General features: G+C 53.0%; 2 protein-coding genes across 11 annotated transcripts; one reads left to right on the top strand and one right to left on the bottom strand.

Moving 5' to 3' along the window:
* The first annotated feature begins 13 nt into the window (after positions 1 to 13).
* Positions 14 to 10,689, top strand: CUNH17orf80 (chromosome unknown C17orf80 homolog). Of its 10 annotated transcripts, none has more exons than XM_004749046.3 (6): positions 14 to 117; positions 823 to 936; positions 2,395 to 3,900; positions 8,168 to 8,275; positions 8,852 to 8,956; positions 10,530 to 10,689. In XM_004749046.3, exons 3-6 carry the CDS (start codon positions 2,421 to 2,423, stop codon positions 10,553 to 10,555), a joined length of 1,719 nt encoding a protein of 572 aa, XP_004749103.1. In that variant the 5' UTR covers positions 14 to 117; positions 823 to 936; positions 2,395 to 2,420; the 3' UTR covers positions 10,556 to 10,689. The 10 variants fall into 10 exon arrangements, 9 of the variants coding, with proteins under 9 accessions (XP_004749103.1, XP_044941910.1, XP_044941911.1 ...); XM_004749044.3 differs by lacking the exon at positions 14 to 117 and adding an exon at positions 228 to 333; XM_004749045.3 differs by lacking the exon at positions 14 to 117 and adding an exon at positions 247 to 351.
* Positions 8,949 to 25,199, bottom strand: CPSF4L (cleavage and polyadenylation specific factor 4 like). Its single transcript, XM_045085978.1, has 8 exons — positions 21,920 to 25,199; positions 21,339 to 21,389; positions 19,504 to 19,656; positions 16,575 to 16,670; positions 15,177 to 15,767; positions 13,599 to 13,769; positions 12,812 to 12,860; positions 8,949 to 10,207 (listed from the first exon to the last, which is right to left on the bottom strand). Exons 1-5 carry the CDS (start codon positions 22,020 to 22,022, stop codon positions 15,670 to 15,672), a joined length of 501 nt encoding a protein of 166 aa, XP_044941913.1. The 5' UTR covers positions 22,023 to 25,199; the 3' UTR covers positions 8,949 to 10,207; positions 12,812 to 12,860; positions 13,599 to 13,769; positions 15,177 to 15,669.
* Between the last annotated feature and the right edge of the window lie 709 nt (positions 25,200 to 25,908).

Below are 25,908 nucleotides of genomic sequence, written 5' to 3'. Positions count from 1 at the left end.
CGGGCTCGGAGTGGGGAGGAGCGACTGGGAGCTTCTGGGAGAGAGGACCTCAGGAGAGGCGGCCTAAGCTTTTGCCTGTTCGCAGCCGACCGGGGAACGGCATAAAAGTCCAGCCAGGTTTGAATTAACTTAAATTATGGCATCATAATACGAAACAAGTTTTTGAGTTAGGCCCCTGTGTGGTAACAGTTTTTTAAAAACACAGCTGAGCAGCATCAGGCAGTGGCGCAGACGGGCTGCGGGGCGGTGCCTGCCCGGGAGTTGGGAAGCCGCTCGAGGGGCTGCGCCGGGGGGCTTGTCGCGGGGGCTTCCGGAACTTCCTCGCCTGGCGAGGTGAGGATGCTGCTCTGGGTCAGTTGCGGCCAGTTGTGCTGTGTCCGGTGGTTCACGCCGTGGGTCAGAGAGGGGGGGGAGGGAGGAGAGGGAGTTGATCGGACGGCGGGCCAGCCGTGGGGGTGGGGGGAGCTTCCCGGGGCGGCAGGACGAGCCCCCTTCAGCATCCGCGCGGTTCCGGAGTCTCCGGCTGGGGCCGCTGGGGAGGAGGGCCCCGCCCACTCAGCGGGACGCTGCGGCTCCGCCTCCGGAAAAAGTGCGGGAGCCGGGAGGAGGGCGGGCCGGGTACCGCGGCCGCGGCGGCGTTTGGCAGGAGTCCCACGGGGCCTGCGCGGGGGAGGCGGGCGCGGCCTTAACTGTTTGCTTCCCGGAGCACCGAGGGGACCTGCCCTGCCGATCACGCGGTTAGATTGTATTTGGCCCAGTGCGGCGCCACAGCCATTCGCTGGGTGTGCTAACGAGTCACGTTTCTGATTGTGTCTCGCGCAGGCTGACAATTCAAACCGAGTTTGTTCTGCCGGACTCGGGGACTGCGATCGTGAGGCATGGAGAGCCGGGAGAAACAGCCCCCACATTAGCATCCTTCTGGAGAAGCTCCAGTCAGTAAGTAGTCACCCAGCCACGGTGAGACGTTACCACGTGAGGGTGCAGGATCTTTCCAGTAGGTTTCAGGGTAGTGGAGGAATGTCGAGGCAGACACTTGCAAGAGGTCCCTAGCCCCTTCCAAAGTTATCAGTCCAAGGCCCGTGGACTGGCTTCAGTTGTGGGTATTTACTTTTGATTATATTGTCAAGGGGGTACCTCCAAAGTGAGAATAATTGAAGCTCTTTGGCTGGAAACAGTTTTGTTTTGCCCGAGTTTGTATAGGATCCTAAATGGATTGGCCAGGATTCTGTGTATCTGTTTTGTGTGAATGGTTTCAGTCTCCGTGTTCAGTGGTCAGAAGGTCTTCACAGCCATAGTCATCTGTGATAATAGCGTTTGCGTGTTTACGTCCAGAAAAGGAATTCATTCAACAACCGTAATGTGCCAGGCTTAGTGCTCAAAGAGGTACAAATGATACATGGTATTGTTTTTTTCCCTGTTTTTATGTGGCATGAATATCACAAAGATTTCATGCTGAATGAATTTGCCGGTTGTCCATTGTACTGCAGACTGTAAATTAAAAATGAGGACTGTGTCCCCACCACGTGTATATATCATTTGTGCACGGTAAACACTTTTACATAAACGTGTATGTGTGTATACATATGTTACCAATACGGTGTTAGAGCTTCGTTTCTCATGCTGAAATGATGGAAGGTCTAACACTTTTTTGTTGCACCGTAGTAGATCTTCTATATACCACTTCGAAAACCATGATTCTAAGCAGCAGCCTTCAGATGGTGGCCCGAGTTTTTACTCTTCGCCATTCTTTCCTTAAGTGATGTGTTTAAGGGATTTTAACAGTTTCTTTACACTCCTGTAGTAACCAGTTGACTTGCTGTAACCTTAAACAGCAAACATTTTAATCTGATTGGTATTTTGAAGATTTTATTTATGTAAGGGGGGAGAGAGAGCACAAGCAGAGAAGAGAGAAGCAGACTCCCTGCTAAGCAGGGAGCCCCACATGGGACTGGATCCCAGGATCCTGGGATCATGACCTGAGGTGAAGGCAGATGCTTAACCAACTGAGCCACCCAGGTGCCTCTCTGACCTGTATCTTGTACAACTTTTTCTTCCATTAATTTAACAATATTTTAGATTTAAGTCTTTTGGCTTTCCTCATCTACTAATTAGGGTTGTGGAAAACCACTTTGGTTGTTTTTTTTTTTTTTTTACCAACAGTTGATTCTTGGAAGACTTTAAGAAATGTAAAATGTCAAACAGAAGTGAAGCCAACGATATTTATCTTAAAAGCAACCATGTTTTCTACTTCTGTAAGGAAAAGAATAATCCAAAACACATTTTTTAAAACTTCCTTCAACCTAGGTTCTTCCAAATGAAAGGTACACACCTAAATGAAATGTTAGTAATTTACCAGCTACATGCCCCTCATAATCTCCCATTTGCATTTTTCAGGAATAGGAGAGCGATACTCATCCAGGATGGAAGTGTGTCCTTACTGTAAAAAGCCATTTAAACGATTAAAATCCCACTTGCCATATTGTAAGATGATAGGACCAATTGTACCTGCTGCTGATCAGAAAGCTTGTCAGTCCAAGCCAGCTCCACACACTAAAAAAATGAAAGGGCCAATCGCCGACTTAAATAACACTAAAGAGAGAAAGTTGGAGATGGCGAGTAAGAAGAGAAATACCAGCTTGGTGAAGGACAAACCAGAACGGGCAACAAAGTCTCTTCCACTCCTGGCTGTTGGTTTGGAAAGATCAAGTAATACAAAGGCAAATAAAGACGTCCAGAATCAAGGTCAGAGCTCTATCAAAACACTAAAAAATACTGAACCAAAGATAACTTTCCAGGGAGAAGCGAAGGGTCGGTTTCACGCATCAGAGAACACCACTCCTAGGAGAGAACTTGCCAAATATTTGCCTACATCAGGGGAAGGTAGAAGTAACCTTTCAGAAAATGAAACATCTTTACCTCTTGGCCCAGTACAACCTTCTTCATCAAATCAAGATAGAAAACACTCTTCTGCCTTACCCAATGATGTACAGATCACTTCTACTAATTTCAGATTGGACAAAATTGATCCCCTAAGATGGAAGCGTCTAGTAAATTTACCAGATAAACCTCATCACAGTTCTCCCATGAATCTCAGTTATGGGGTCGAAGGAGTAAGAACATCATTGTCAAACAACGAGAGACAGTCTAAGGCCAGGGACCACCTCTCAGAAGTCTCTTCTGACGTTAGAGACTCTGAGACTCAAGAAAAGAACACGGAATCACAATTTTTAAATTTTAAAGTTAGCCCAGTAGGTGACATCCAAGTCAGGGAGAACCAGGGAAAAGGACTGTACCTTGGAACAGAGGCACACGGCAGCAGAGGAAATGCAGAGAAAAGTCTATCTGTAGCAGAAATCCCAGAATGGGCTTCTGTGAACGGTGATGCAAAGAACATCAGTAGTGATGATTCAGCCACAGAGAAGAAAGGTCCACATGAAGATCCCAGTTTAAATTTGTTCACTCCAAGAGAGACGGCCTGCAGTGAGCTGCTTTCTGTGTCACAGCCACATAATCAAAGCCTTGCTTCTCTGGCTGTCAGATTTTTCCAAGAAGAGAAAGCAGGAGCCTCCCGTCCTCACCGAGTCCCTGATGTGGAGGCGTTAACAGAGAGTGGTGAAGGAGCTTCTCTGCAGCCCAGCTCTGGCCGTGGGCCCCCAGTGTCCCACCTGGGCTGCCAGCAAACCTTACATTCAGTCCTGCCTCACGCCTCTTACAGCCCCTTCCATCAGATTGGCATTGCTGATAGGAAGACCCTTTCAAGCTCCCTGGGCCTGGAGTGGTTTCCAGAGCTCTATCCTGGTTATCTTGGACTAGGAGTATTGCCAGGGAAGCCCCAGTATTGGAATGCAGTGGCCCAAAAGCCTCAGCTCACCAGTCCCCAGGGGGAGAGACTCTCAAAAGGTAAACGTGTGCAATTTCACGGGCCATCCAGCCCATCCATACAGCTCTGTGCCTTTTGAATTAATAAGGTTCAGAATACTCCTGTTTTTGCTCATTTGACTTTTTTATCTAGGCACTCCAGTGTACCAGACTTAGAGTTGTTCTGAAAACATCAATTCTTGCTGCAGAATTAGTACCAGTGGTTTACCATTCTCCCTTACCCTCCACGCAGAGTTGAAGGTCGGACTAGGCCAGGTCAGCCAGTGATATTGATCACTTGCATTTCCGCTGCAGGAGGGGGCGGGGGCGTGGCCGGAGGATGTTGGGCAGCTGTTAGGCTGTCTTGAGAGATCCAATAAAGAGTCGTGGAAAGAGATGGACAGGCTGTGAGGCCATCTCCTTAGAAGCCCTCCGGAAGCTCCTTGCCAGGGCCTAGAATGGGTCAAGTCAGGAATTCCCTGGAATTTCAGGGAATCTTCCATTTCTCCTGCACAACTTGACCTTCAGTTATTGGACTATCTCTAATTAACGGTACATAAAGTTTCTTCATTTTCCTCACCAGGAAGCTTTAGAATTTTCTCTTTTAAGGTTTTCTAGAAACACATTAGTTTAATGTAGCATTTAGATCTCGTGTGTGTGTGTGTGTGTGTGTGTGTGTGTGTGTGTGTAGCATTTACTAATACTTTTAGCTTCAACAGGAGACCTGTAGCAACTCAATAGCTTTGCACCTGAAAAACTTGTAACGTCTCTTCTTAAAAGAGACATATTTTCTCTCTCTGGTATATTTTATAAATTATTATATATTCACTAAACCCCAAGTCATCTGGTTTGACAACAAGCATTTTTTTCTGGTATGGTAATTTTTTCTAAAGCTTTCAAAACAGAAGTGTAGTGACTGGACAATGTTGCTAGCTACAGGTACATCATCAACTGCTTTAGTGGTTACTGGTTTTCCTACAAACAGACCTAACCTCTAGGCCCTCTTTAAAGACTTGGAGTCTGTCTCAAGGTCAAAGTTGGGGCCCGCAGCCCTTTCCCCATGCTGACCTAGAATTACCATTAACATCTGTGTTGCTTTGTTTTCAGAGTGCTTCCATCCATTTTCTTATTTCAGCGTCACCGCACTGAGAGGTGGGCAGTGATTTTTCTGTGTTTGGCAGATGAAGAAACAGGCAGAGAGGAGAAGTGATTGGTTCAAGGTCATGTTGCCAGTAGATGGTAAAGCAGCAGGTAGAACAGACTCTTCTTGTTCTTTCCACTAAACCGCCTTGCAGAAAGTGCACCCTAACTAGAAACACAGGTGGTTGTCAGATCTGTTTCTCTGTGGTTTGCAGTGGCCCGTGCGAATCTCTCTGGCAAGCGGGACTTACTTATTTCCTGTACTACCTTTGATAGTGCTGAGGAGTGTCTCCGATACAGGCACTTTTCATTTCAGAGGGAAAAGGGAGGGGACTCATGTTGGTCGGGGGATGACTGTATCAGACACCGCTTGGTATGTTGCATTATTACCTCGTTCAGCCCTCATGACGACTCAGATGACTGTCGCTGAAGGCCCTGTCCCACTTTCTTTATCGGTGAGGAATCTGAGCCCCAGAAGTGTCAAGTGACATGCCCATGTTCATACAGTGAGTGGCGGTCAAAGAGAGAATCCGAAGTAGGCTCCATGCTGAAATCAAGAGTCAGACGCTTAACCCACTGAGCTGCCCAGGCACCTAGGCTCTAAGTGCTTCTATTCTCTTTCATTGGTCACGGTCTGCAGTACTGGGCATAGCTCAGCAGACTGATCGTTCTGAGGACACCACAGAGTTGGTGTTAGGATCCGTAATCAAAGGATTACGGATCGCCTCTGTGTAAGAGACAGCCCTGACTGGTCAGTTTGATTCTCGATACTTGGCGCAAAATAAAGCTTTGCTTGACCTTTGCTTTGTATCGGTCTCACTCCTTTGATTACGGACCCTAACATCCGGGTTCAGTAAGTTGGGAACGAGAATTAGGCTTATGGAACTCGGCGGCATTAAGGGCATCTTGTGAGGTTTAATGAGAAGGATTTTCACAGACTTACTACCCAAAAAAGTAGTTCTCCCAGCATTAGCCAAAGTAGATTTTAGAAGTTCAGGATTTAAATCCCTGGAGACTCCACAAATACAAGGGTCTTAAGAGCCCTCAGCAATAGAATCGGCTTCCTTTTTTCAAAGGAAAGCTTGGTGCGCGCTTAGCCGGGGGTGCTTGGCTGAGCCAGGGCTGAATTCAGGTGCCTGGGCTCTCAGGACTCCAGCTGAAGAGATCTAGGTCCTTGGGTCCCGCACTTGGACGACTGACAGTTGGACCTCATCCCTAGAGACTGATCCTGGAATAAAGTCTAAGAATCCTGTTTTCAAACGGTGTTTCTGCAGAGCAGCCAAGCTTTAAAGTACCTTTGGTATTGGGAGGCTGCCAGAGCAGGGAGCCCCAGACCCAGCACAGGGGATGGGGTGTGGACAGATGGGGGGAGGGGAGGGGGTGGTTTGGAAAAAACACCGTTCATTGAACTACAGAACGCAAAACTTGGCTGGTGGGGATAGCAGAAGGTAAAATGAGGAAACCTGGGGCGCCTGGGTAGCTCAGTCTGTTAGGCGTCTGCCTTCAGCTCTGGTCATGATCCCAGGGTCCTGGGATCGAGCCCTGCATCGGGTTTCTTACTCCATGGAGAGCCTGCTTCCCCCTTTCCCTCTGCCTGCTGCACCTCCTGCTTGTGTTTTCTAATGAATAAATAAAATGTTTTTAAAAAAATAATGAGGAAAACTTACAGGATCATTGGTTTGAGGGTTTTTTGATTTTTGTTGTTTTTAACATTTATTTTAGAGAGAGAGTCTCAAGCTGAGTGCAGAGCCCCCTGCAGAGCTTGATCCCACAACCCTAAGATCACAACCTGAGCTAAAACCGAGACTCTGACGCTTAACTGACTGTGCCACCCAGGTGCCCTGGGTCATGGGTTTTTAAAGGCCATTCTCTCATCATCCAGTAGCATTGCCCTGGTGAGATATTTGAGATGGGGCATATGTGGGGAAGCAGCTGAGCAGGACAGTAGCACAAGCCAGGATGAGGTCAGCTGGTAGCCAGAGGAAGCCGTGAGAGGGGAGGTTTTACCATAGCCAGAGAGGCATGAGAGGTGAAGCAGTCACATTTCTGGAGTTCCAGCCAGGCCGGAGGGGTGATAGGAAGTGTTAGAGGTACACGAGGTAGGGACGGCTCCAGCATTTCTATGAGAGAGCGGAGCTATTGTTGCTAGGTTTGGGACGTAAGGATGTCAGCACTGGCAGGTCGAGGACAACATCTAGAGGAGATGGCCATGGGTGTTAGCAGTTCCTGGGCCCACAACCCAGCCAAAAGGGATGGAGATCAGAGCTCAGGGTCCCTGAGTAGTGGGAAGGATGACACTGGAGACGGTCTAACGGGACTCCTGTGGGTTCTGCGCTGTCCCCTCCTGGGCCCTGGGCTTTTTTATACCCACTGTGAACGCTTAATGAAGGCTTCTGGTTGGAGAAGGAACAGTCTGGGGGCCACCCCTGTTCTAACACGGCAGGGAAGTGGTTCTACAATTGGCATCAACACGAAAGTGTCTCTTCACATCTTTTCCAAGAATGGGTCATGTCATCCTTTATTTTAAGGATTTTTAGTCTTCACCTTGCAAAATAATTCTTTCGGTCTAACTTCTTGGAAGTCAGTATGGCTTTTCTCCTTGTTCCTTAACATAACAAGTATTTGGATAGCATTTTTACATCCGTAGCAACTTTTACCTCATCTGCTAAACTTGTCGTAAATATCTGCTTCATTTATCCTTTATCCTGATGAACCCCACCAAGACCAGAGGACCAGCAACAGTAGAGATACCCTGCCTGTCATTAAACAGAAAAACGGGTGCCGGAAAGCTGTAAATAGATAGCCTTAGAGCCTGCTTTCTGGTTCTGCATTTTTGGTTGAACAGAAGTGAGAAACGGCTGGTCAGTAATAGCAGTGGGCGAATAGGGCACACGTGTTGATTCTAGTACATTGAGTGACGAGGAGCAGTAGGCCCTGTAATAGTGGAAAGTTCTGCTCAGATGTTTGGCAGCCGGTGGGAAATGTAGACCGTTCATTGCCCAGAGCACGTGTACTGGACCGGCTGCGCAGTCCGCTCATCAGATCAAAAACGTCTGCGGGTCCTGATCCCAGGGGCTGCAGCCTGGCCCTGGGAGGCGCGGGCACGGAGTGTCGGGAAAGAGCCTGAATCCTGGTGAACAATCACAGTGCCTTCTGTTTGGAACCGTAGTTCCTTTGTGGGAGAGAAGCTCGACCGCTCTCAGGAGTTTGGAGCCCCCGACCAGACTTGCGTCCTCCAACTTGTCTCTGATGTGGCTCTTGGGAGCTGTCCAGAAAGGTGAGCTGGAGTCACAGTCTGCTGGGTTGTGTTGCTGGTTCCAGGCATTTGGAGAAGTTTCTCTTACTGTAGCCATGGCTGGTACAACCCGGCGAAGGGAAACCGATAAAGAGACGAGTGCGTAGGCTTCCTTCTCTCCTCTTGGTCGGTTTCTGCCCCAGCAGCGGACGTAATGGAGAGCAGCACACCTGGCAGAGTAGCAGCTGCCACTTACGGATTAGAGCTGGTTTCTGTACTGCCCCGCCCACCCCGTCACCTACCCTCCTCTCTCCCTTGCCCACCTCAATCGTCCCAGAGCCAGGAGGACCCTGCGCCTCGAGTGAACCAATCGTAGTAATCTCCACTCGAGATTTCGACCAAACTCTCAAAGCAGCAGTAACTAAATATTAAAATTGAAGGTCTTCCGGATTTGAGCCTTTTCATCTGTTTAAAAAATTACCCCTGGCCGGGGGGATGTGTAAATGCTGCGCATTACAAGCCCCACACCCATGCTGACCGGGAGGACTTGAGTCACTGGCATGTTGCCGCCCCTGGTTGCCGTTCACCGTAGCAACCGACGTGTTTCTTTTTAAATAGGCTGGGTCAGGTGCGGCACCACGGTGAGAAGCGGCGTCGGGGGCCTCACCATGCTCTTTACTGGCTACTTTGTCCTGTGGTGCGGCTGGAGCTTCAGGCATCTGAGTAAGCTTTTTTGATATTTTTAACCAAAATCACAGGTCACGTCCCATTGCGGGACCTCCGGGGGGCTGGGAGCGGGGAGTCTGTGAATTGCTTTTTAATGATGGTGCTGCTTTATCTGACATACCCTCGTGAGTGAGCCGCTCCCTGCGGCTCTGGGTTTGTTTTTTTTTTATTAAAGGTTATGGTTACAATGAACTTTGTAAGATTTGACTAGAATTGACGTAATTGCACCTGCGCTCTAGGGATGTGAGGTCCCTAGAGATCGGGTGGTCCGCTCTCTCCTCTGAAAGTCGTTTGCCTGCCAGATCAGCACCCTTCTCCATTCCTGCCTTAGAACTTCTTTTTATCGTTGAAACTGAACAGCTCTGTCCTCCCAAGAGCGGGGGAGAAACAATACAGCTCTCACTCGTGTCTGAGGGTCACGGATATCTTAAACATTACTTTCACCATGTAAAACAAAACCATCCTAGTTGGGACTTCCAGCTTGCATCAGGTCTTACCAGGAGGAAGAATGTCTGAACTTCATTTCTCTTTTAGTCCCAAGATGACTTACCTCATTTTTTTAAAGTCCTGCTTTATAAAAATATGTTTTTATAGTTAAAGTTTGTAAAGTTTATAAAGTTTACAAAGTTTATAGTTACAGTTTAAAAGATGAAGCATATAAAAGAATATCCAAAAAAGCCCAGTATTTTTCCACGATTAAAAAAAGCCCAGATACTTTCTGAAAACTTTTGGTGTAAAGGTACAAGACAACCATTAATGACAGTGTAATTCTCAAATGCTTAATAGGACTTGGGGTGCCTGCTGGCTCCGTTGGTAGACCATGTGACTCTTGATCCCAAGGTCGTGAGTTCAAGTGCCACTTTGGGCGTGGAGCCTACTTTTAAAAAAGGAGGGGGGAGACTTGACTCTAATTGGATTTTTTGATTGATTGGGTGTCTAGTAAGTGGGAGAGCAGATCAAGCAGCAGGAACAGGACTGCGGTATATTCCTGCACACCACTGGTGGGGCGCTGGTAGATGTGTGGTCCGCCAGTCCGTTGATTAGGAAGAGGAGTTCCTTTCTCATCAGCTCTGTGTACATGAAGACTCCAAGACACCTCACTTATACTTCTTTCTCAGGGACAAGCCCCCCCTTAAAGGCTTACCTGTCTGAAAGGGCTCAGGTGGTTGAGGCTCAGGTTTGTTTTTCACATCTTTGAAGAAAGTGAAGCAGAAATTTCTGATTGCCCCTAAGGCTTTATTTCTGAATCTGTAAAACAAAAGGGGAACGGAATGATCTGCACACGCAGGAGACAGAAACGGTCTTTAGAAGTGGCCTCTTGGCAGGGGGCCTGGGCGGCTCAGTGGGTTAAAGCTTCTGCCTTCAGCTCAGGTCAGGATCTCAGGGTCCTGGGATCAAGTCCCGCATCAGGCTCTCTGCTCAGCCGGGAGTCTGCTTCCCCCTTTCTCTCTGCCTGCCTCTCTGCCTACTTGTGATCTCTCTCTGTCAAATAAATAAATAAAATCTTTTTTTAAAAAAAGAAAAAGAAGTGGCCTCTTGGGTCCTTACACTTCTCTCTATTTATCCAAAGAGCTGCAGCGCTGGCGGAAGTGGTAACCAGGACACAGGATGGAAGCCTGGAGCCTGCAGGGGGCATACGCTGGGACACCAGCAGTGAACATTTAACCATTGAAGATGGTTTGGGGGAGAGGGAGTAAAAAGAATAAAATTATTGGAATCTAAAATGGTTACAGAGGAAGTCCGTTTTTTGACTGTGGACTGGCCTGGTTCTGGGTGTACATTTTCCAGTAGTCTGAGTTGTTGAGGTCAGCGGATACCCGCCGCCTGAGGTCAAGCCCAACTGCGAGTGATGGAATACACTTCAAAGCTCCCGCTTCCACGAGTACTGTGAGTCTGGTTTGTGAGGCCAGATTTACTACTCGTACATGCAGATATCCCCACAAGTTCATTTGCACAGCCTGCCCCAATCCTGCGTGCAACGTGGCGGAGGCAAAGCTCCATCCCACAAGACCAGAGATTCTGTTCCAAACTGGAAATGCAGACACGGGAGCCTGAGCTGCCAGAAGCCAGCGTCCTGCAGACGCGAGGCACAAGTAACTGCTCTTCACAAAGCTGAGAAAAAGAAGTTGGGAATGCTCATAGCTTGAGGAGCCATGTTAAACAGCCTCCTGGATTTTGTCTCCCAGAACGATGCTCGGTACCTTCCACGGGCCTGGCGGGAGCTCTTGGGTGAGCAACAGTGCTTAGGTTTTGCTTCTGGTTCAGCAGCGGGCAGAGAATCCACACAAACAGTCCCCACCCGCCTTCCCGTCCCTCCTGAGGAGTTGTTTCTGGGATGGCCAGGCTTCACTCCACCTGTGAGAAGACTCACAAGGAGGGGCCCGTTCTGGAAGGCCAGAAATCCTCAAGGGCCCCCCCATTGCCCTGGCTGCGCCCTTGTGCTCTGTAGGGTGGGTTACCCCGGCGTCAGCTACTGGAGTTTAGGCCCGAGTGGGAATATCTGAGATGCTGAATGGACTGGGGAAAGTACTTTTGCCTAATACACATTCAAGTATTTAGTTCTTAAAGATAATCGTGTTGTTAGCAATGGGGTGTGTTGCTCCTATGGGAAACCGTGTCTGCTGCCACTGTTCCTGATTTACAGATGATCCTGATTGGCCTGCTTCCTGTGCTCCTCTGTGGGATCACCACCACCTTTCAGAAAGAGCACATTCTTAAATGTATGTATTTTTACTTCCCCTCTATTATTGGCCTCTGCTAGACCATCATCTTTGAGTTGGGTGGGCGTGGCCCCGGGCATGTTGTCTTACTTCTTGAAGTCTCTCAGGACGAAACCTCAGTGGCGTCATCTAACCTTGAACCAAGCAAGAAAGACCCCACCACAATTCACACAAAAGCCTGGCTGCCGTGTGAGTGCCTACTCCGCAATCAAAGTCAAGTGCTGTGCCAAGTTCTTGACCTGCACGCTCTCGGTCTAGCCTACCGACCACCCGGTGAGGCGGGTGCCAGGTTCGTGTTTAAGCATGAGGAAGCGGAGGCCTGACGTGAGGCAGTTTGCCTCCACGACTGCCTGGTGTTGGTCTCAGCAGCCCTGGGGGAGGACGGCCCCGTCCACTTTCCCTCCAGCTCCGGGCAGGCCGGGCCGCCGTCTCCATCTGCCAAAGGGGGTGCTGGCACACCTGCTCCGACCACACCTACCGTTTTCTCCCTTTCCCGAAAAGGCTTGGCTTAGCCTCCCTGCACTTCTCCCTACAGATTAAATCACAATGGCCTTTGACTTAGTGTGGCCTTAAATGGTGCACATCACTCCCTCCCCTCCCAGAGACAAGCCTTGTTTGCACCATCACCCTGTCTGTAACTCCTCGCCTAAAGCACGCACAGAATAGAGCCTTAAACTGAAGGAAGCCACGCAGGGAGGCAGCTGTCATGCTGAAGAAAACCATTGGGTTTAATCAGTTCCCAGCAGCAGGAGAGGCCGTGTGCACAGCACTGCCGTGAATGGCTTGAGCTTGGCTGTGGTGCAAGAGCCACGCGGAGCAGGACCCGTGCATGTCCCACAAACCCGAGCTCTGGGTGTACTTCCATCCTGCTCCCCCATTTTGTGACCCCTACCACAGTCCCATCTGCCTCCAGTCCTGGTGTATTTCTACCAGCGGGCTCCCTTACAGGATTAGAGGAAATAAGCCCCCGTGCACCAGGCCACTACTTCCGCATCTCCAGCCCCATGGGGGCCAACACGAGGGCGCGCTGGGCATGGGGACCAGAGGATCCCACAGAGTGGCCGTTGGGTTTCTTCGCTGGATGGTCGTCAGTTAGCCCACCGACCTGGGGTTACTTTTTGATAACTCCTACCTGTTGGAGTCTTACTGCTCTGGCTGGCATAACGGCCCATGTTACGACACTAAAAGAAAAAGATGACCGATGTCACTTTTTGTAAATTCGGATCCCAGGAGAAATGCCCTAACCCGTCTAGGGAACCCGGAGAGCTAGTTCGCTGTCATTGTAAGGAGTTTGATGGATTCTCTCTTAAATGAAGCTCCATCTCAGGCCTGAAAGACCTTGAGACCTTCAAACCAGCATCGCTATCCCAGAGAACAGGGATCCAGATGTTCAAAGTCCCCAACATCAAATGTACTCTAAGAAAGGCAAGAAGAGCTCTGTGCCCTTCCCTGTCCCTTCTGGAGCTTTCAGTACAGAGGAGTCAGGAGCACGGGACAGTGTGGGTGTTATCTCATGAAGTTAGGTTTCTTCCCGATAAGCCAGAAAATAGCAAAATCAACAAAATCAGAAAAACAACGTGCTACGTTCCTTCCCGTACCAAATCCTGCACACACACCCCCAATTCTTGAGGACATTAGGTGTGAACTCCGAATTCATAGGCAGTGAAGGAGGAGGTGAGAGCTATTTAATTTACTAGATTTTAATAAGGAAAGAAATTCTTGTCTGGCTGGAGATGGAAGTCAGTTGAGGTCGTGGCGACTTAGCAGAAACATTGGGGTTACCGGTGGCCCCCCACACCCCCATTCATCACTCCTGCCCCCGTGTGTTGTTTTTACCTGACCAACTGTAGCCACCCCACCCCACCCCCCTACCCCCGCCTTCAGCGGGGCTATGGCCTGGTCTGTCTGCGGCCACTCACCGTGTAGCACGGGCTCTGCTCCCGTGCCCTGAGCCCCAAGCGGCAGGAGAGCAGGGGCTCCTGGGGCTGCCTCTGAGGGTGGAGAAGCCGGCACTCCGTGGTCGTGGAAGGGGGCTTGCGACGCTCCCAGGCGGAAGCAGGAGGTGCTGAACGCCGTGGCCCGTGGACTAGCTACAGGTAAGGTCAGGAGAAAACACTGTAGACATCCACTCTGCGTAGACATGGTGGCTTTAGACCAGGGACAGAGGCTCTGGCCAGCTCTTTCAGCAGAAACCAGGTTTCAAGACGCCTTTGGTGACAACTGTAATTTTCAAAACATGCCTCCTGCTGACGATGACACATGGACTTGGGAACTGGCCAACAGTCACGGATGGAGGCGGCTTCCCACCTTCCAGCCGAGATCCCACTCAGGGGCAGCAGGGGGCGCCCTCGCGAGCCGGCGCCCGCCTTTCCTGGGGCTGAGGGACCGGATGCGGGGCCCTGAGGAACAGAGAGAGCAGAGCCCTGTTCCCACGCCTGCTTTGACCTCTGCCAGAGTCATCCAGGCCAGGGGTCAGCCCAGGCTTTCTGTAGAAGACCAGATAGAAAGCGGTTTGGCTCTACAGGCCACGCGGGCTCGGTTGCAGCGGCTCAGCCCTGCCGCATAGGCCTGAGACCGGCTCTGGAGGATACGGAAGCCATGAGTTGACCCTGATCCAGGAAAACTTCGAGAACAGACATTTTCATTCTCCCACGTTAACAGTATTTATTCTTTGGTTTGCCTTTTTTCCTACACGCTTTTAAAAACATCATTCTCAGGTGCCAGGCTGTGCAAAGACAGGCAGGGGCCAGATTTGGATTAGTTCCCTGACCCCTGATGTGCAGAGGTGCTCATCGGTGCTTGGCAGCAATAAGAAGACTATATGTTTCCCTAGGGACTGGGCACGATCAGGACAGCCCGGATCCCGAACGACATCTTTAGACCACAAATCCGGAGCTGGGCCCCTCTTACATGGGGGCGCCTGGGTGGCTCAGTGGGTTAAGCCTCTGCCTTTGGCTCAGGTCATGATCTCAGGGTCCTGGGATCGAGCCCCACATCGGGCTCTCTGCTCAGCAGGGAGGCTGCTTCCCCCTCTTTCTCTGCCTACCTGTGACCTCTCTCTGTCAAACAAATGAATAAAATCTAAAGACAAAACAAAACAAAACAAAAAAAACCCCTCAAACACTGGGCACCTGATTGGCTCAGTTGGAAGAACATGCAACTCTTAGCCTTTGGGTCATGAATTCAAACCCTATGTCGGGCATAGAGATCAGACACACACACACACACACATACACACTCCAGCTAAGGATAAGGAAAGCCTCAGGGGCCCATAAGCTGAGCATCCTGAAGCAGAGGTTACAAGGATTGGAGGGGGTTGGGGTGTTGGCGTGTGCCTTTCCCGGGGTGGGTACTTGGAGCAGATCATGAGAGAGTGAAGGCAGCTGGGCATAGGGCGGTACCAGAGAGAGAGAGAGAGAGAGAGAGAGACTGCTTCCCAGGGAGCATGCCCAGTAAAGAGAACCAGACACACCTGCCCCCTTCCTGCCTGCACTCACCTTCGTGTAGCTCGAGTTGAATGAAAGATTCATCTTGGGACTGAGGGAATTAGAGAGAGAGATGATTACCGCCTGGCTCCAGCCCCCACGCCCGCCCCCAGCTCATTAGCATGCTCGGTGTCAGCCTGCTGCAGATTTCCCATTTCTGAACCCGGTGGGGAAGGAGCCCAGACCCCAGCCAGGGGATGAGGGAGAACTGCAGAGGCGTGGGGTGGGTGTTAAGGGTTTCTACTCATTTCTAGAACAGTTTGTGAAGCACTAGATGTCCATGCCCAGCTCGAAGACGCATTATCTGCCTGGGGTAGCGTTCAGTGCAGCCCCAAGTGGGGGAGGGGGGGTGGTTGTGCAGGGTAAGGCAGCAAGGAAAACACTGGGCGGATGCTCACCAGATACTTCATTTCCCACCTTGGGCCCGTGAAGGTAGAGAAGGTTCCAGATCTAGAAGCCAGAGAAGGGCAGTGCTAGGTGGGAGTTGCTGATCCAGGGGTCATACTCACTGTGCAAATTGGCAGTGGGGGCCCTTGGGGCAGAAGCCCACTAAGTAGTTAACACACATTGTCTTAGGGACATGGCGGTGTTTACAGAGGGGACCTGCTGGGCAAAGAACAGCCAGAAAGACACATGACAAAGCTCACCAGGAGGGTCAGGCTCTCCACTTCACCGGGTGTATAAATCTCTCCCTTCCAGATTGCCCAAAGCACCTGCTTCCTAACCATGTGACTGAGAGGGGAGAGGCGACCTTGGAATATGTTGGGGTAGGTCCTGAACAAGGGGGCCGGAAGCGTTCCTAACACACTGCGTTTGGGCAGAATGATAGGATTGTAGATAGTCACATGCCATCTTGACTTAGCTCCAGAAGGTACAACTGAGCAAAGGCTCACCCCACAGCTTACTTTTCCTCCCCTAGAATCCCCCCAAACCAGCTCAGCTGAGGCCTCAGAGCAATGCGCCTGGAGGCAAAGGAAAACAAAGCATGTGGACCTCAGGGCACAGGGACTAGGATGGGGGGAACCTGCCTCTTAATGGGGTAGGCAGAGCAAGCTTCAGCGGCAGCACATGGGTGGGGGGGGCGGTGGGAAAAGAGGAGACTGTAGATGAACAGTCTCCTGGGGGTCCGCCCCTAGGAGGGAGGGGTTTCCCCTTTCCATAAATGAGGAGAGTTTGGCAATTCACTCAAGGTCACACAGCTGATGCATTATTAGAACCCCGGCAAGCCTGCTGCAAGAAGCTGCTCCCATCACTGGCTGAACCTTACAGGGAAGCCTGGGGAGGATGATGGGAGGATCTTCTGTTGGGAAGGCCCCCCGGGCCTCATCCAGAATATGCCTCCTTCCCCTGCCAGGGACCGCCCCTCTCCCAGCTTGATCTCCTATTGTTCCCTTTCTATCGGGGCCTCACCATCCTTGCAGAAACCTTGGTCATACCAAGGACAGTCCCGGGTCTGGAAAGCTGGCTTCACGTGGAGAAAGGAACATTCCTTCTTGTTGCAATCACCTGAAAAGTCCAGCATTCTTTAAAAGCAGGCTCATCTTTAGTGCTCTTTCCATCCTCCCCAGACTGGACGGACCTTGCCCCTTGCACAGAAGCCACTTGCCTGCTGTCTGCCACCAGCCACAGAGAGGTTTTTCTGATCCTTCCAACAATCTAAGGAGGATGGATCCCAGTACTATGTGCCCAGCAGGACTGGGGTAGGAATAAGCACACCTAGCAGTGTTGAGGCAGGGCCAGAGATCTTGAAGGAGGGGCTGGAACTGAAGGCATTTGGAGGCTACCAGAGAGGAAGGAACGAGAGGAGAGGTGGGGAGGGGAGACCCAGAGTAAGCAGCTAACCATCCAAGAAGACACATCGTGGAAACAATCTGATTAAACCCTCTTGCCTTCATCGCTAGGAGACCCACGGTGCTTCCAGAACCAGGGCACAGTCCTTTTTGGTGGAAATGCCAAGAAGAGCAGAGTCGTGCCTCCAAGGGGGCACTGGGATGATGCCAGACGCAACACAGAGGGACACCTGTAGTTTCACGACATCTGCACTGTCATTGGTCTGTAGAGGGACCAGGACTCAGGTTCCCTAAAAGGAACCAGCCCTGTCGGACAGACCACTTGAGAGTTGCGGGAAGAACCCTCTTAGGTTTCTCTTAGGGGCCAGGAACTTGGAAGGAGCCTTGGGGAAGCTTCGGCTCATTTTTCACTTCATTTGAGTAGAGAAGCGGTAAAGGCTTCCAATCTCATCCTCCCTAACAATCTACAACGTGGTGCTTCTCAGAACCAAAAGGAACTTCACGATGTTCACACCATTGGCTTTCACCTGGAGAAGAGGGCCACGGATGCCACAGAGCTTTAAACCACCATCCTTCCAGGTCCTGCCGTCTCACGAATGAGGACACCAGGGCTCGGACAGGGGAAATGCCGTGGCCACGATCACCAGCCTTGCTTGCACTGACGATGGGTTTCCGTGCTGGTCGTCTGTGTGCAGCCCTTGGCAGAGCGCAGACTCCTGGCTCCGGCCTCCAGAGGAATGGAAGTGACATACCCCCTCCTCGCCCCCCTCCAGGGCTGGTGAGCATTTGACAGGTCAGGCGGTGGGAAATCACCCGCACAGGGCTCCCTTTCTGCCCCTGCCTGGATGCACGTCTCCGCGCACCCCTGACGGCCAGCAGGTGGCACCCAGACCCCACCCTCCACGCTGCCTTCCCCAGCCCGCGGCTGTGCCCAAAGACCCTGGCCCCTTTCATCCTGTGCTCCTGAGAGCTAGAGCTCTAAGGCTCTAAACAAATCAACTTCCTTGCAGGAAGAAGCAGAATCCCTTTGAGGGGCTATTAGAGATACTCATTTACTCTAAGAGCAGAAACAGAGGTTACAAACGACCGTCAATGATTTACAAGGATGCCCCTCACCGTGAGAGGTATTGGGGGGCAGAAGGGAACCTGGTCCCATCCCTGTGCCCGTCCCCAGCACAGCATCCAAGTCCCAAAAGAAAACAGAACCAAGTTTTCCTGAAGGAATGAATAAATGGCATTTTTTAAATGAAAGAGGTTTAGGCGGTGACCAAGGGGAGCGGGGCTCCAGGTAAACTTTGTCCTTCCTTTCAAAGAACACACGTGGGCAGCTGAACCCCAGCTCTGAGCGCACGGGCCATGGACTTCTGGCCTGGGAGGGGCTCTTCGAGGATGCTTTGCCTTCTTCCCACATACCCGAGACTCCCCCTACAACGCTGGGGGGAGGGGGGGACCCGCTGGCACTAATGAGGGACAGCGACCCCTGCAGCTGTCTCAGTCAGAGAGGTCTCTGGAGACTGGGCCAGCTCTCCCCTCCCCGGTCACTCTTTTGGAACACAGTCTGAAAAGCGCTAGGCTACATAATCCCTAGGGCTCCTTCCAGCTCCGGAAAGAACAGAGCGGTAGAATGGTATTGGGAAGATATTTTATGAGATCTAAAACACATTCACAGACCCTTCTTAAGGGAGAGAACACGTGGCTGTGGCTCCCCGCTCTGCAGCCCCGTGGATGACAAAAGGTGGTCCTGAGGCCAGACCTGACCACACAAGATAAGTGGAGAGGTTAGGGGGTCTGAGCCTCACGACTGTCTGCTTAGTTACCTCGCACTGCCCCTAAGAGATGCTCGTTTTCTACTTACGGAAACGATGTCAAGTTTCCTTCTAAAATAAGACTTAATAAGTAAGACAGTGGAGAGAGCAGACAATGATACTGGCCAGCAGAACAGGTGCTCTGTGTGTTGGACAAGCACTGGGAAAGTGGCTTCCAAATGCTTGTTTGGGGCTCCCTGGCCCAGACCCACCCCGGGACAGAGAGATCGCCCTTTCAAGACTTGTTTCCGGACATTCAGTCCGGGTATGTGATTAGCCAGGACTGTCCGGGGAACTATTCAGCCCCTGATTCCAGCCACACCCTCCCCTTCCCTCAGAGGGACCCGTGTGTGCCTTCGGGGCAGCAAAACAGGGACCCCCTGGGGTGCCTGGGTGGCTCAGTGGCTTAAAGCCTCTGCCTTCGGCTCAGGTCATGATCTCAGGGTTCTGGGATCAAGCCCCACATCAGGCTCTCTGCTCAGCGGGGAGCCTGCTTCCTCCTCTCTCTCTGCCTGCCTCTCTGCCTACTTGTGATCTCTGTCTGTCAAGTAAAAAAAAAAAAAAATCCTTAAAAAAACAACAACAACCAGGGGCCCCTGTACCTAGGGGGCTGGAGAAGCAGCACCCGAGGCTCAGAGAGGCATGCACGGCCTCCTCTACGTGCCCCTCTCAAAACTTCTGTCCCTCTCACAGTCCACCCTGCCAACCTCCCGGGCAAGGCCTGGAGCCACGGCGGGACATTACCGAACTTGGAGTAGAAGTAGCACTTGGGCATCCTGGTGACATCGTACTGGTGCAGGAAACCGCACTGGTCGCCCTTCTTACACAGGCCGCGAAGCCAGTGTTTGCACACCACCATCTTCTCCCCCTGGTTGTGCCGGAAAGGGCAGAGCTTCCCTGGGGACACCAGAGCACCCGGCGTGGACCCGGCTCAGCCCAGGAAGGAATTCCCCCAGGAGAGGCTAGGGCTCAGATCCCCCATGCCTCCTCCCTCCCTCCCAACCCCTGACCCCCCCCCCGCCCCGGGAGCTAGAATCAGGGGCCAGAGGCAACATGAAGGAGGTGTAGTAATCCGGACAGGCTGTTCGCACGACCACCCCTCTGCTCAAACCCTCTGCTCTGCCGGACCTGCCTAACCCTTCTCAAACCCCAGGGAGCCCCAGAGGGTCTGAGCAGCTCTCAGGCGCCCCCTCTCCTCCAGGCTCATGGCGGGGGACCCCTACCAGAGAGCAGAGCCGTGGTTCTGGGGGCAGCACGGTCTGGGGGCATCCAGTGCTCCCGAAGGGCCTGTTAAAATCAGGTCCTAAAAACTCCCACAAAGGTTACATTTCCTGAGTGCAGAGACCTAAGGTGCTAACCAACAAGCCAGCTTTGTAATAACATAGAAGGAAGTGGATATGGTCGAGGTAACTCTTTGTTCTTCTTCCTGGGGTATTAGCATCAGCAGGAAGGACACCCCAGTTCTAAGTTCCTGAGCAGGGCCGGGCTCGTGCTTGGCTGTCTGTCTGATAGAAGGGGAGGGAAACCAGGAAGGGCTTCTTTGTAAATTTCCCTCCCACCACCCGGTCCGGAACTTGCTCTGGTGTGACCACCGGCCAGGGCAGTGGTGTTTCTCTGCAAGAGGGTGTCACTATGAACCACTGCTTTAGAGACAGGACCCGAGACGCCATCTCAGTGCTGAGCCTCAAGTGAGCAATGCTGGTCCCCCCCCCCCACTCCATCATCCAGGGCTGACAAGACAAAGGAGGTTCGAGGTGTGTGGCAATTACACCCTAGAGCACCCCCCCACCCCATCTGGGCCCCTCCCAGCCTCCTGGCTTCCCAAGAACAGGACTGCTTGGATCCAAAAAACTGGTCCTGAACTCATTCACATTCGCAGGGTTACTGAACCTGAATCTATAGGGGGACTGGGAACCCCCAGATTGGAGGCAAGGCTTTTAGGGGCAACTGTGTATTTGTATAGGAAGAAGCCATGAGTGGTTCGTGAGCCAGAGGTTGGGAACCCCTGGTTGGAGTCAGGTCGCCTGTATTAGGGGAGAGGGGCTTGCTTGATCCAAGTTGGGGTGGGGGAGAATTAGGGGACATTTATGGGTAGCATTTCAGAGACAGAAAGACAGAGCTGTCTTAGGACATAAAGACTACATAGAAGAGCTGACCAGGCCCCGTGTTGATTCAGAGGATGAGAAGTTGGGGGGACTGGGGAGAAGCGTGCAGCTTTCCTGGCGGGGAGGAAACTCAAGACCTCCGGGTCCTCCTGGGAACACACAGGCTGAAACTCTGGAAAACTCCCACCCCCAGCAAGGCAGAAAGAAGGGACTGTCCCCTTCCGGGTAGCCCTGGGTACCCTAATCAATGCTGCTGGGCCAGGGAAATCCTTCGCAGGGAGGGGAGGACTGAGGGCTTCCTGAGGGACGTACCCGCTCTCCTGCCCTTTGCCTCCTTATAAGACAAATTCGACTCCATTCCAACCTCCCCTCCCCCAGGTGCAGATTTGACACCTTATTCCAGGCCCAGTGGAACCCACCACAGTATAGACTGGTCTAGACCCCCTCCCCCGCCAGGTTCTCCTGCTGACCCACCTTTGTCACAGAGCCCTTTAGCGAAGAAGTTGCACACAGCCGAGCCCGATTCTAGAAGGGGAAGAAGGAAGGTAGCTTCTTCAGTGGCTGCAGCTGCCAGAGCAGCTTTTCCTTCTCAGGAAGTGCCCCCCGCCAACTTCCCTGACGCTTGAGCCTGGGGGCCCCCAGGCTCCTGGTTTTTTGGCTGCTGGCTGTCAGAACCAGCCTCCAGACCTCAACACCTAACCCCCCAGCTCTGAAACAGAGGAGAGGGAGGGCCGCAGGGGAGCTCAGGGGGCCCGTGTGGACATTCCGGGCTTCTCACAATTCACCTTCTGGGTGTCTCTGCTTTCCCAGTCTGGGAAATGGACTGCCTGGAAGTCAGCCCCATTTTCCTAGAGTCCTGGAGAAGATGTAAGAGGGGGGACCTGAGCCCCTAAGAAGGGAGGGGCTGAGCTGGGACTCGCAGATGGTCGGTTCCAGCCCCCCCACCCAACTCAGTCTCCCTGGTGAGCCGAGCAGAGAGGCCTCCAGAGAGGGCTGGGAGAGAGGCCATGGCTCGATTCCTCCAGAGAGACAGCCGACACCCTGGCCTCACTCACTGTCCATCCCCTGGAAAGGCAGGAGGCCAGTGCCCTTCTGCGTCTCTACATCCTTCTCGAAGGTGAAGGTCAACTGCTCCAGCCCAGCAATGACCTCTTGCATCTTCGGTCTCCTGCCAGGGCTGCTAAAACCTGCTTCAGCCCCTGCAGGTGGACCCTATATAGCTCATGGGAGGCCCTTAAGGGGCCCGGGTCTGACGCTGCGTCCCTCATCCCTGGGTGCCAGCAGCCAGGAGATGGTCACGTGTCTCTCTCCCCACAGATGTCTCACCACGCCCACCTGTCGCAGGTGCAGACACCCTGGGGCCTCACGCTCCCCCCCAGGGCCCCACACCCCACACCCGCTCCCCATGCACCCTGCTGGGGAAGAATTAGCCAAGCCCCTCCCCACACTGCTCATCTCTCTGCGGTGTCCTCAGACAGACACACAACATACGCGCAGACATGACCACACCTGTGCTCACTCTTTAACCACGAAGACAAAGCCACAGGTCAGCTTTGGGAAGAATTCCACCAACCGACCGCAGTGAGGCTGCTCCCATTCCCAGGAGCTTGGGGGCCAAAGGGTGGGGGTGGGGGGGTGCCGCGGGGCAGGGGTGCCTCCCTCCAATCAGGTCCCAGCCAACCCCTCCCTCTGGGACAGCTGACACCCCTTTTCTGGCCTGAGTGACAAGCCCTGAGTGAGCTCTTCATGGGAGAGGGAAAAAAAGAACGAAATCCAGAGGAATCGGAAACAGTCGGATGAATAGCGCTTTGTTCACGTGTACACAACCGGGAGCTCGGAGCTCGGCTGGGGGGTGGAACCAACCAGAGGCCTCGGCCTCCCCGCCAGGATGCCACAGGCCACCCGAGCGCCTCCCACCCCTGAGAAAGTGCTTTGTAAACGAAATCCCCATGCAAATGTTGTTTTATTATTCTTAGGCCACCCCTGCACCCGGGGCTGGGGGACATCTGAAAGGGCTTTCCGTGGAGCCCTTTAGGGCTCTAACTGGGTCAGGCGGCCCCCCCACCCCCCTGCCCCGCCCCTCCGCCTGGGCCCCTGCTCTGCCTTCCTCCCACTGGAGCTGCTGTTTTCCCAGTCGCACTGGAACCCACGGAACCCAACGCCCTCCTTCCCGGACGGAACGGAGACGTGGGCAGCACCCTACAGGCCCGAGCTGGCCTGCAAGAAGGAGCCTGCCGGCTTTTGTTTTCCCAGGGCTCCCGCTCGCCTTGTTCTTTTGAACTCGGGATCCGAAAAGAAAATAGCTGGAGAGAGAGACACCTGGAGCCGAGGCGGGGCAGGGGAGGGGTGGGGAGGGCATCCCAGAGTTTGCAGAAGCCCGGGCCTCCCTCCAACTTCAATCCCCGGGAGGCTGGGTGCTGAGCAGCAGGCTGGGGGAGGCTGGGTCACAGGGGCCCCTGGGGGTAGACGCCCTAGTCCTGTGCATCGATTAGGAGTCCCAGAAACCCATTCGTCTGTCAACATACCAACCAGGCCGGCCCGGGAGGCCAACGAGGACATCCAGCTTCAGCTGGTGAGGCCAAGGGCACTCACTTGAGAAGACGGTGACGAGGGAATTCAGATCCGGGTCTCTGGATGATTTCCTTCCATGAACATCCAGACGGCATCTGGGTACTGGGGGTTGGGACTGTCTTCCTGCCCTCAGGGACCTCCCAGTCAAGTGCGGAGTCCACGATGGTCCGGGGGAATGAGAGGGGATCACAGAGGGATAAATGCTAAAAGGGGGGGGGAGGCGCTAAGCAGGGGCAGGGAGGGGCACAGAGGAATGTTCCAGAAGGGAGACCAGCCACGTGAAAGCACAGGGCATGGGGTGACATGGCAGGGGGTGCGTGGTGGTCAAGGTTCAGTCAGACCCTCTGGCAGAGGGTGTGAGTGACAAGATTGGAGAAAGCAGGGACTTGAAACTCGAGTGTCTCTTGGGGCTTGGTTTTCTCTCATGACATCAGCCGAGCGCTCCCGGAGGGGCTGGGAGAGCCCCAGGCGGCCCCCCGAAGACTAGACCGAGGATGAAAGACAGGGCAGGCCGCTATGTAAAGGAAGATAAAAATAGTAATTAGAGCCCCGGAGATGTCCCCGCTCTCTGGTGGTCGGAAGGGGTTCTCTGGCAGGAGCCAAGCGTGGAGGAGACCCCATGGCAGACTCCCTCCATCCACTACCAGCCTCCCCTCTTCTTGGGGTCAAGGTCCCGCCCTCCATCTGGACTCCCTGTGGCACCCCCATGTGCCTGGCCAGCAGGGGGTGCACCGATGATGCTGTGAAGGCAAAGATGGATCCCCCCACCCCTCTCCACCGTGCACCATCTTTGACTTGGCATGAGAATGACAACACCTGGCATTCATGGCTTTTGCTTCCCCAAAATGCTTTCTGGGGCGGGTTGAATTGTCTCCCCCCAAAAGGTAGACCAGGTCCTAACCCCTGGTCCCTGTGAATGTGACCTGATTTAGAAATTGGATCTTTGCAGCTGGATCCCAAACAAGATCAGCCTGCAGTTAGGGTCCTCACAGGAGAGGAGAGGGAGTTGGGGACACGCAGAGAGGGCAGAGAGGCGGGATTTGGGTAGCTGCCATGGGGCACCGAGGTTGGCCAGTCACCCCCAGAGGCCCAGACGGAGGCGGGGGACAATTCTCCCTCCGAGGCTCCCGAAGGAGGCTGCCCTGCCCACACCGCCTTCTCGGACTGGGAGAGTGCGTGTCCGTTGTCTCAAGGCGCCATCTCTGTGGTGATTTGCTATGGCGGCCCCAGCGGACTCGTACGTCCTCCCACGTGGACATTCAGCTGCCGGGGCCCTCCCTCCTGTCACAGATGAGCAAAGGAACACACGCGGAAGTAGGTCACTGCCAAGGTTCCACAGCTGTCCGGTGTCGACAGGGGAGGTCTGGGTCTCCCACCCCATAAGTCCTTTCCTCCTCTTCTTGTCAGACCAGGGAGGCGGGTTGCCCCCCATGTACACAACCCCCTCAAGGCTCCCCAAGTGGACCAGCACCCCCATTGTGCGAAGAGAAAACACAAGCCCCAGGCCAGAGAATCCCTGGTGATGCCCCGGAGAAGGGGCTGCAGTGGGGCGCTGAGTCCCCCAGTTTGGGGGGGGGCCTCTCGGAACTCCTAGTTCTCTCTCTGTGCCCTGAAGCGTATCCCCAGCACCTGTGTTTTCATCGATCCATTCAGTCATGGCCGCGAAGTGGTCGTGCATTGCTCTGCAAACAGTGGAGTTAATTTTTTTCCCTTAATTTATGAGTGAGAGAGAGAGAGAGCATGAGAGGGAAGAGGTCAGAGGGAGAAGCAGACTCCCCGCCCAGCAGGGAGTCTGATGTGGGACTCAATCCCGGGACTCCTGGATCGTGACCTGAGCCAAAGGCAGTCGCTTAACCAACGGAGCCACCCAGGCGCCCGTTAATTTTTAAATCACCATCATTATGAGACGCTCATTTAACTCTGGCTGCAGATGTCCTGAATTATCATCACCCTGCCCCTTTTCCTCTATAAATGTACTTCTCTGAAAAGCAGGGGCACAGGGAGCTCTAGAATTCTCGGGCTGCCGGGAACTGGGGGAGGTCCTCCTGACTGTCCCCCTGGTCTTTGGTCAGTGGCAGCCCGTGTTTTTCTGGGCTGACTGTGCCCAGGCCCTCCTCCCTGGTGTCTGTACATCAGCCCCACGCCCACTCGAGTGCTCTGAGTCCATGCAAAGGGTAGAGACTGGCATTGAGCAGGCCAGGGAGGCAGGGTTCAAGTCTGGACTTCGCTGGTCCCCAGCCTGTGATCCTGGGCCATTTAATCAACCCTGTGAGTCCCAGATTCTGCACCAGTGAAACAGGACCCCCAGCATGACCTCACCTGGGGTGCTGGCCGTGGGAAGCACATGTGGGTGCCTGATATCAGGGGGCGGCTGTATAGAGTTGTCCTCCCAATGGGTCGGTGCCATAAGGAATGAGGACCAGCATCCTGTCCCCAGGTCCAAGGTCACCCTCCTCAAGCTTACCGTTGCTAG

This window comes from Mustela putorius, unplaced genomic scaffold (genome assembly GCF_011764305.1).
Source record: "Mustela putorius furo isolate JIRA1106 unplaced genomic scaffold, ASM1176430v1.1 tig00000873_pilon_pilon_pilon, whole genome shotgun sequence".
NCBI lineage: Eukaryota > Metazoa > Chordata > Mammalia > Carnivora > Mustelidae > Mustela > Mustela putorius.
Note: the sequence above shows the minus strand (reverse complement) of the source record. Positions and strands in the feature narration are given on the sequence as shown.